We start from the raw sequence: 10355 nt of genomic DNA, 5'->3' as shown, positions 1-10355 counted from the left end.
CGTAAGGGTTATGTATTTGAACTCAATTTTGACAGTCGGGTCAATGGTCAACATGGTGTTTTCTTGTGATTATATTTTGTGTCTTGAATTGTTCTAGAGATGCCATGTCCTTGTTTTTCAATTGGGGTGTGTATAAAGTCAAAAGCCAGGTTAGTGTCTATATGAAACATATAGTAAAAATAACTGTGGTCTCACGCCATCTCTCCCAGCTGAACGTCATTCTTTTATTGTGATATTGCACACTCATCCCGAAGCATAGATGGCTGTCATGCAGTCATTGTGAATAATAATTTTTAACATGGTTGATGTGAATAAAGTGATTCATAAGAGTCACCAATTGTTTTATTTTTAATTAACACGACACTGGTTGTCATTCAACCATTCCATTGCACCAAAACGAAATTATGGATAATTAAGGATTGATCACATTTTTCTTGAAATTATACTAGCGCTCCTTGTTTGTTTGTGTACATCACAGTCATTTTAGAGCAAGACATTAACAACATCTGGTAGACACAAATATGCTGCGTTGTGCAGGGCAGTCCAACCATTCTGAAAACAATGACATACATTTTTTGGTATGCTGCTGTTTACGATATACATTTGTATTATATTTATAAGATGTGACATGTCATGTACAGCTATATAATGTAAGTATAAATAAATTGGAATTTCATAAATTTACAAAAAAGGCAGCATTTATACCCATTAATTTCAAATTTTGATTGCTTATTATCCCAAGATTCATACAAGAAATTTATAACATTTTCGCACATCATATCAACAAAATCTTGGTCGCATAATTTGTTGCTAAGACCATTAACGTTCTATGACATAATGGATAGCCCAGCCTTTCCATGTCGCTACGCCGACCCGCCTGCCGCGCCGTCCGTTGACGACGAGGCCCTCCGTCCGTCCGTCTCTCGGGCCGTCGTCTCCGTGGCAGTAGCTCTAGCGCTACCAGCCCTACTTCCGGTACCGGTACCCTCTGGTCCACCACGCTGCTGGTCGGTGTTAACTGACATGCCATCAAAATTAAGTATATCGAAGGGAAGCCATGCCCGTTTACCCTGGCGTTTGGCGGCCTTCGGTGCTGGTATGTGAGCATGACGACGAGAGGAAATCTCAGGGGGAATTGTTCGTGCAAGAAATAATCAGTGCCATGCAGATTTTCGCGTTGACGTCGCACGGTCTCATGGTCTTTAAAGCTGAAGAACTTGGCCACCAACTTCCGGGGGTACCTGCTGTTCGGGTAGAAATCGCCCATTCTGTGCGCGCGCTCTAATTGTATATCATCGACTATGTTCTGTGCAAGTTTCAGTGTATTCACTATGAAGTCTCGCAGTTTGGTTTATTTCTCGGCCCAAGATTCAGCCCGTACTTCCGGAATGTTGCTAAACACTTAAGTTATTACGCATTGATTGCAATTTCACATAAATGAGTTCGTCTCTGATTTTGATCTCATCACTACGAACTTGATCAAGCTCACTTTGTGTTGTTGCTAGGTTATATTCTAGCGCGTTTACACGGTCCCCAGCGGCAATAACTTTAGAGTCGAGCCTTTTATTTTGGTCATGCACATAAGTCCACATTTTTTTCATATCGGTTTCAAAATTGTACTGACCTTTTTTCAAGGGTATCCAGGGCATCTAAACGTTTATTTACAGTATTTAATTTGTTGTCGATACGCCTCAAATAGTCCATGACAGCGTCTGGAGACAGGCTGGCTGGCACGTGTGCATCCTCTGAGACCGAAAGTAATCCCGGGGCATCCGATAATGGCTTTGCAGATACGGGCACCGCGGACACAGGGGACACGGGCTGCGCAGGGACATCCGTTGGCAGTCGCCTAGCCGCCTCGGCCATAGGACTAGCCGACTCGAACACAGAGGTATCCAATGCAAATGAACTGTCATACAACACACACTGTTTACATTCCGCAAAATTTCACTTACACTGTGATCAGGATTATTATTGTTACTGCTAGGTTGATCACTAGATGATCCCTGCTTAGTTGAGCTACTTTTTCTAGTTTTTTTTACTTTGATCATTATTTGAATTTTTAAAGCTATGTTTACGTTTGCTTTGTCGCTTTTCCCTTGCCATTGGATATTAATTCTTCAAAGGGAGGCACCATCAAAATCTATATAAGTGTTATATTGTTAAAAATGCGACAGAGAAGTGTAAGTAAAAATGTACAAAGTAAAAAATAAATCAAGGTAAAGCTTGGACTTTTAAAAAAGTGTTCATTGACTTTCCGGCCTTTGTTAATCAAAATATTAAATATAGTTCAATATCCCAGTTTTAACAACAATCACCGTAAAGCCTAAAAGAAACACACTATGTGCGCGATAGGCACTTACATAAAGCTATGTTTATAAGTAATTTGGTTCAAATGTAGAAATACTTGTTCGTGTTGTTTGAAAAAGCCTCGAGCGAGCAACTTGGTTGTTTTCATATATACCGACAGTCATTGAAAACGTATCACTTATCAAAAAAGAATTATATCGTAAAAAAGTATTGAGAGCCTTAAAATCAAACACAGTCGAACAATAAGACTCCCAAACACGTGTCTGGCGTGGATAAAATACGCCCCTTGCTCCGCCAACATCTATCCTTCCGTGTCGGAAATAATCAAGACATTTAGTTGTCATACTATCTCACTGTAAATACAATGTACCAGTATTTGTCTCTATACGATGACATTTTTCGTTTTCTGACGTCTTGATTACGTTAAGAATGTTTAATGAGTGGACTTATATGGCTTTTGCAAGGGAATGGATATACGTAGTTGTGCACTGCTTTACGGTGGAATAATTTCTGCGAAATGCGATAGATTTCTGATGTTTACTATTTGCCACTAACCATTAAGCATCTTGTCCCTGGACGTGTGTTGTATGTATGTTGTGCTATCAAAACTAATTTGTTATGCAAATTCAAAATTGAATCACAACGAAATGGCATCGGATCAATTTGTGTTGCGTTTTCTTTGAATGTATGTGTACTTAAAAGAGTGCTCAAGTAAATCAAAGAACCCCTCCATTATTGTAAAACAATGAACATACATAGTTTAACTGTTGTTAAGTGGATCTTAATCAAATAAACAGAGTTTTAACCCCTTATACAATTTTAAAAGAAACGTGAAAGGTACACACATGAATGGTACCGACATATATCTACCATATGTACCGTACTATAAAAACTTACATTGATAAAACATCAGCTTAGTTTTAACAACAACTAGGTCGAAAATCGTTTTTATTATTACATAAGCGTCAAGTTCACTCTCTTTGAAAAATGAACACACGCACACACACACACACGCACACGAACGCACACACACGCACACACGTGCGCGCGCACACACACACACACACACACACACACACAGAGTAAATAAGGTCTGCTCAATGAAACTTTTAACATAATATCATCAGACAACATTTGCAATATGCCTTCAACTATTTTGAGATACCTCTTTGCTTAAACTTTCTGTATGCCAATGCATTTACTATGCTATATTTTTATTAAATTGTTTTTGGTGTTCTTAACTATTTATTCGGACGGCCGGGCGCAATTTTTACACCAAAGTTTTGGCATTGTCACTTTACATTAGATAACATATCTATTTTCAATTGTTCAGTTATTTTTCATAAAACATATATTATAATTTTATGCAAGTATCCGTCTCAGATGAGACGAGGATTTTTCATCAATTCCACATTTCAAAACCGACATCATCATGGCCACAATTATTGAATCCCCATCATGGACCATCAACCGATTAGACATCGGCTATAATCGGATATTATAGAGCAGTGGTTGCTAGTGATATACTTGAAGGTAATGGGTATCACTTCGTCTATGTAAGCTGAATTGAATATATAAACCAAACAATAGAACTTACATATTCATTTTTCAGGAAACTAACAAACATAAAACATAATTTTTTTATATTTTTAAGTTAAAAAGAAAAAAAACATTAAATTGAAATGTATACATCAGAAATTTCAAAGTCACCAGTATGAATCTACCAGTAAATGTTTATTTAGAAATATTGTCTGGTCAATGAGATATGGGTTCATTCTACATCTCTTCTTGCTCATCACCTGTGATCTAGTTACTGTATACCTATTTTGCGTAAGCCTTTTTGCAAAGGCAACAATACGCCTTGCTTATGTCAAGGTTTTCTTTGGTTGGAGGTCCTGGTTTGATTTTTCTAAATGCAAAAAAGAGCCAGACTTTAGATTTTGCTTTCCCACCCGGATAATTGTACAGCATATCTTCATTGTCGTCTGCCATTCTTACGAATTGCACCCAAAGAAAAATGAGCGGAAATGTCGGCAAGATAAAAAAAATCGTATATGATACTGAGTAACCTCCCTTGATAAATTTGTATGATGTTCCGCGATAATCGATTATGATAATTTACAATCGATTATCGCCGATTTTGAAGCTTTCCGATCAATTTTCGATTATAATCGATCATCGGCCCATCACTAGTGATTACTGCACTATATGAAGCTGAATAAATATTATATTTGAAATTTTGAGTTTTACATCATCAATCAGACAAAAAGTTATTCAAGGGACTAGTATTGTCATTATACATTAGGTAACATATCTGGGCGTGAAAAGTTAAAACGTCATCTATTTTCTGTGTTCATTTACATAAGATAATAAATATATACATGTTTATGCAAGCATAATTTTTATACGAAATTGTTACATTCTTGAAACATAGTTTAGAAAAGAGACATAAGGATAATGGGTTGTTTTGTAGCGAAGCCGATTCGCAAGAGATCGCTCCGAACAGGTGTGTGTATTAGGGACAAGTAATGTTTTCTAGTTTATTATTTAACATGAATACAGTATAAACTATAAAACAGCAAATACATAGTCATGTTTGAATAAGTTATCTCAACTATTCTATGCTTTCTTAAAAGTACATATAAGTAAACAAACTCAGAAATGACATAAATGGAGTTCCTACCTAAGTAGTGGTATTTGTTAGTAGTTGTTACATAAATGAGCCGGGCCGTACCGAAATAATTGGTCCGAGTGTCTCATCACGGCCTGGCATGAATGTATTCTGTTTATAAGTTTGCCTCTAATACAAATATAATCCTACCACCGTCAAGCTTGACGAAGATGACTAAACTTACTCTCAAATGAATAATAGTTTTGAGAGAAAGCCACGTCGGAAAAAATTGCAAAGAACATAGTGCTTATTCATTTCTCCACCATTTCCAATCGTTGTGAACACTAACACTATTAATGTTAGCATAATGATTCCGCAAAAAAGTATATATTTGTTCTGTACGATTCACTGACACTCATCTTTTTCATGTCACGAACTTCACAACACCGTTTCATAAAAACTTTAAGCAATTAAAACACTTTAATAAACAATTAGCTGATATTCTTTATGTTAACAAGTATGTGAAGTGTACCTTAGTTTAGAAACAATTACAAATAGGCAGATGACATTAAGGTGACAAATGTATTTTTATTTTATCTCGTTTACGATTTATCAAGCGAGTGAGTTACTCGTTAAAACGACTTAGTAACTTGTTTTAACGCCTAACATGTTAAAACGACTTAGTTTTAGCACGTATGTCACCAATATGCCAACGAAACTTCGGTTGTTTCTGGGATTTTATTTCGATATCGGCTATGAATAAAAAGGCCGCTCTATCAGTCACTTGTTGCCAATTGTTTGCCTCCCTTTATTATTTTAATAGTTATTCAGTTTGAGCAATGAATCATGTAGTTATTACTGCAGCCCATGCGCCCGTCGCCATTTTGATTTTAAAACGAAAATTGAAGTAGCATGAGAACGTTCAACAGGCGGGCTGCAAAGCGATAATCGATAATCGGACGGGTTGCACAACTGATATTCGCCGAGTTTTGCACATAACCGCAGAAACCCGGCATATTTTTATTAGGATAGTTGACCAAGTAATGTTTAGCTACAGTCAATTGGTCATGTGACCGCGAAAACTGACTTTTTTCTTTTCAGAAATGTCAGAGGGAAAACACAAACTACACAAGAATCGTATCAATAGCCTGCCAACAACCGACATGTATGTAATACCATGTGTATATCAGATTATTTAATACGTTATCAGTGTATGCCGAAGCTACTGTAATTACTTTTGTAAACATTGGGGATTCAATCATGCCATCTCCAATTTCAATTTATATATCATGCCGGTGTCAAGTACTGTTGATTAAAGATATGTCAATCACGCTCAACTGAATGCTTACGATTAAAATGAAAGCGCCGAGAGAGTTACGAAGAGCAATTGAGGTAAGGACATTGACTGAAAACACAAAGAATACAAAACATGGCTCCTGTTCGATTTGCCTTATGGACTTACCATATTTATATCATCGAGAGTGGTACCAATATTAACTATAAAATTAGCCAAAGATTGAGGAACCTCCCGTGCTGAAAGGTAGCGGGAAACAATTCTTCTTTTCGACCTTATCCGAACTGCCATTGAACACAAGCTTTTTTACATTTTATCCTCTTTACTCATTTAAAAACCTTGGTACAAATTACGTGGCTAAAATGTTGTAACCAGATAAGAACAGAATATCACCAAAAAACGGATTAGATAGAGAAAAACACAATGTTTTGACAACACGTATACAATTATTCCGTGTCAAATCTTTAAAATAATCTAATTGAAAAAGCGAATTAACTCTAATATTTCAAACCACAACTCTGAAGTCTCTTTCTCAATGGAACAGTCTCAGCTGATCCCCAAGACGAGAATTTTCATCAATTCCACATTTGAAAACCCACATCTTCGCCATGGACACAATTAGTAACTCCCCATCCAGGGTGACTACAGTCAATAAAACTTTTCTCCCCACCACTGCACTCCACGTTGTCCATCAAGATCCGGCCATTCCCCGGAGCCATTTCTCCGTCAGTTAGGCCTTTACAGTGTTCAAACCCAAAGGTTCTACACACCACGTTAACGTTGTTTGTTAACGTTCTTTTATTTACACCTTGTTTGTTAATTTCAAAGCTATCATCGCAAACGGTGCCCCAAACGGTTTTGAAGACCTCGAGCCGACCCTGGACGCCGGTTGAGTCATATAATGAGGCCTTGGCTAAACGAATATTTGGGTGACACGGGGAGAAATAATATCCATTTCTCAAATTTCTAACTGTTCCACTACAATTTAAGGTTTGTGTGTTGTCAGATATGTTGTTTTTGCAAATTATATCCGGTATATTATATATGCCACTGCCATTTAGTGGATTCGCTGCAATGAGTTTATTTATTTTGATGAATGTTTGATTAATTACCAATGACAGCCTGTCATTTAAACGTTCGCTAATATTGTCAAATTTGACAGCCAGTTTTGCATTTATCTTTTTTTCATATGTTTTAAAATAATTTTGTAATGTAATTTGCAAGTCATTATGTTTTTTTGTCATCTCATTTATAGCCTCATTAACTTTTTCCTCACCGTGTATAACAACATTGCTTACATTTCTATGTACATCGTCTAACATATCACGAATGCTTCTCTCACAGCTTGCTTCCATACCATTTACATTTGTAGGTACACCACGAAGCTTGTCACTCGTACCCTCGGTTGCTAGCGTAAGATTAATACATTGACGGTTTACTCTAGCGTTCATGTCTTTGACAGAAGATTCCAGTTCGCGAAACTGTTCCTTTTGACTTGAATAAATGGCCCTCAAAATTAGTATCTCCTCAGACACTCGTTTGTAAATATCCTCACTAATTTTGTTAGTCACTAAGGAATTGGAATACGTATCGGCAAGGAGAATGCCGGTTCTCTGCACCGAGGCTTGTGTAGCGTTCTCCATCGTTTCCACTCTCAGATATAAATCTTTTACCTCCTCTCGAATGGAGACTAGCTCCTGCAATTATAGGGATAAGCTAATAAGAATATCTTTTGTACCATTCTACATCGTTTCCACTCACAGGGACAAATAGTTTACCTCGTCTCGTACATAACAACCTCCTGCAATGATAAGGCTAGATCATTTGATTTTATATCTTTCACATGGACAAATAGTTTACTTCCTATCGTATTGCAAAAAAGCTTCTGCAAATTTAATGGTAGATAATTAGATTTGGAATTGGATGTGCTTAATGTCAGTTTAAGCACTAGGGCAAAACCTGGGCTTTATATTCTTTGTAATAGACATCATGTATGCAGATGTTCTGCTGAACTTCTTCAAATATATTTCCCACAGGAAGAGGTACACTTGTGGGCAGCGATGTAAATTCGAATGGCTTTCCATTTATTGCTATAGTTTTGTTTTTGAAATAAACGTTCTTGTTATTCAAATGACACAAGTACCTTCAACATATACGACTCCAGCATTTCGAATTTCGCTTTCAGCTTTCCCCGTCGTGCACATGAACCGGAGCAGGCTATCACCAGGACGATCAAGCAATGGCAGATCATTATTTCCGGATGCTGAAATAGTTCATTACATATGGCTAGTGTGGTACGACTGTTGATTTGATACGATATATACCTTAGCATCTAGTTTATTATATTATTAGGTTTTTTTAAATCGGTTTTGACTGCAGCTGGTGAATGTATTTTATACGTTAGTTTCTCTAGTTCATTGTCATTTGGGTCATGCCTTGTTTCTCTTAACAGCGTTTATTTTTAATTTTTCGACTACATGGCTTTTCCCTGTATTTTTATTGTAATATTATTAGTATATATATATCTTCGATGGCTGCTCTGGAAGTTAATGAGAAAGGGTTGTGATAAGGCTGAAGCCAACAACAGTTATGATAAGAGGTGAACTCATAATCTGCTAGACCTCACCTCTCCCTGTTTTTCTTGAAATTTGATTATTTTGAAACCAACTGCTTATATTTGGCTGTAAATAATGCCTAAGACTCATATTACATATGGCAAATTTAATAGGGTATTGAGATGTATAATTTGAATAACAAGCTGAAAAAACACAATGCTGAGCATATATTTTATAAGCTTTTTGGAACTAAGCTTTCCACATAACTTGTGAAAAAGGCATGTTATAGTATCCATCATTAATTAAACACATGTATATACGTTATTTAAACAGTATTTCCTTACGAAAACACAGCTTTAGTTTACTCCTCAACTTAAAATCCAGTATCAAAGTCGTTCTCTCAAAGTCAAGCCTTTTTGCAATCTTACTCATTATAAAATGTGCTAGAATATTCGGCAATATGTTTAGAGAAAGATCCGGAAACACTTAACCATGAAAACACCCAAAACTTGAGAACAAAAGAGATCGGAAACACAAACATCTTGAAACAATATTGTTAACTGTTAATAATGGTATACAAAGTGGCTAAAAAGTTACAATATGATAAGAGCGGCCTCTCAAATATGAATTCACTGCATTGTTATAGCGGTTGCTGTAATATTTTAGCTGTTAAAAATCCTTAGTATAGCTGAAACACGCAGCTGTAACCATACTTGTGGCGCTAAAGAAACAACTACAGGTGCATATTTACAACATACCGTTGTATTTAAGAGCTAATAATATAGCTACAGCCCTAATTTAAGATTGTTGTTTTAGTTTATTAAAAGCTACAGCTGTAACAGTGAAAGTGTAAAATACTCTGTCAGACTGTAAACATTCTGTTTTTCAACTTCAATGTTGCATGCGTATGCATTTTATTTTACGTAGTACAATAATTGATAATCTAGTTTTATTTTAAGGTGACCTAGATTCATAGAATTAAAGTAAGTTTAAGAATAATCAAGATTCTTGAACTTGAGAGATAGTTCTCGTGTTTTTATATAGAGAGTTATGATGTCCTGGAAATTTTTTATTTGATAAACGAGGGCAAACGTCTCTAATCATTGGTCCTTGTTAAACTTGTTTCACTGAAAAGTTAAATCTTTATAAACGTTTCACCAGTCACTGGCGTAGGTCAACGTATACATTTATAATAGCCTTGGTCCGAGTCCGCACATAATTATCAAAAATTATATTTATAAAAAGTCCAAAAATGCATTTAAAACTGAAGGGGTTTGAGACATATTCTTCAGGTGTATTTCGTTTTAGCGTACTATTTATTTTAATTTGTGTGTGTGTGTGTGTGTGTGTGTGTGTGTGTGTATTTTATATTCTAATATATCTCCATTTTTATTCTCAATGTATTTAAATGACATAAAAGAACATTATTTGTTGAATGGGTTCAATGGCATTGATATGGGTATGTTAAAATTATTTCTGTTGTTATATGCTGATTTAGCTACCAGAAAATTAAGTTATTAGATAATAAAGTTATTCAGACTTTTGTCGGAATTATTTTGAATGTGTATTGGGATTTAAATAGTGC

At 36.0% G+C, this 10355-nt stretch overlaps 1 protein-coding gene across 2 annotated transcripts; it reads right to left on the bottom strand.

The window, feature by feature from the left end:
• Nucleotides 1-6452: 6452 nt before the first annotated feature.
• Nucleotides 6453-9197, bottom strand: LOC128212048 (uncharacterized). Of its 2 annotated transcripts, none has more exons than XM_052917292.1 (3): nucleotides 9115-9197; nucleotides 8359-8478; nucleotides 6453-8016 (listed from the first exon to the last, which is right to left on the bottom strand). In XM_052917292.1, the coding sequence occupies exon 3, from the start codon at nucleotides 7856-7858 to the stop codon at nucleotides 6791-6793; it is 1068 nt and encodes a 355-aa protein (XP_052773252.1). In that variant the 5' UTR covers nucleotides 7859-8016; nucleotides 8359-8478; nucleotides 9115-9197; the 3' UTR covers nucleotides 6453-6790. The 2 variants fall into 2 exon arrangements, with proteins under 2 accessions (XP_052773252.1, XP_052773251.1); XM_052917291.1 differs by having other exon boundaries at nucleotides 6453-7912.
• Between the last annotated feature and the right edge of the window lie 1158 nt (nucleotides 9198-10355).

This window comes from Mya arenaria, chromosome 12 (assembly GCF_026914265.1).
Source record: "Mya arenaria isolate MELC-2E11 chromosome 12, ASM2691426v1".
Classification (NCBI taxonomy): Eukaryota; Metazoa; Mollusca; class Bivalvia; order Myida; family Myidae; genus Mya; species Mya arenaria.
This window is presented reverse-complemented; position numbering and strand designations above follow the sequence as displayed.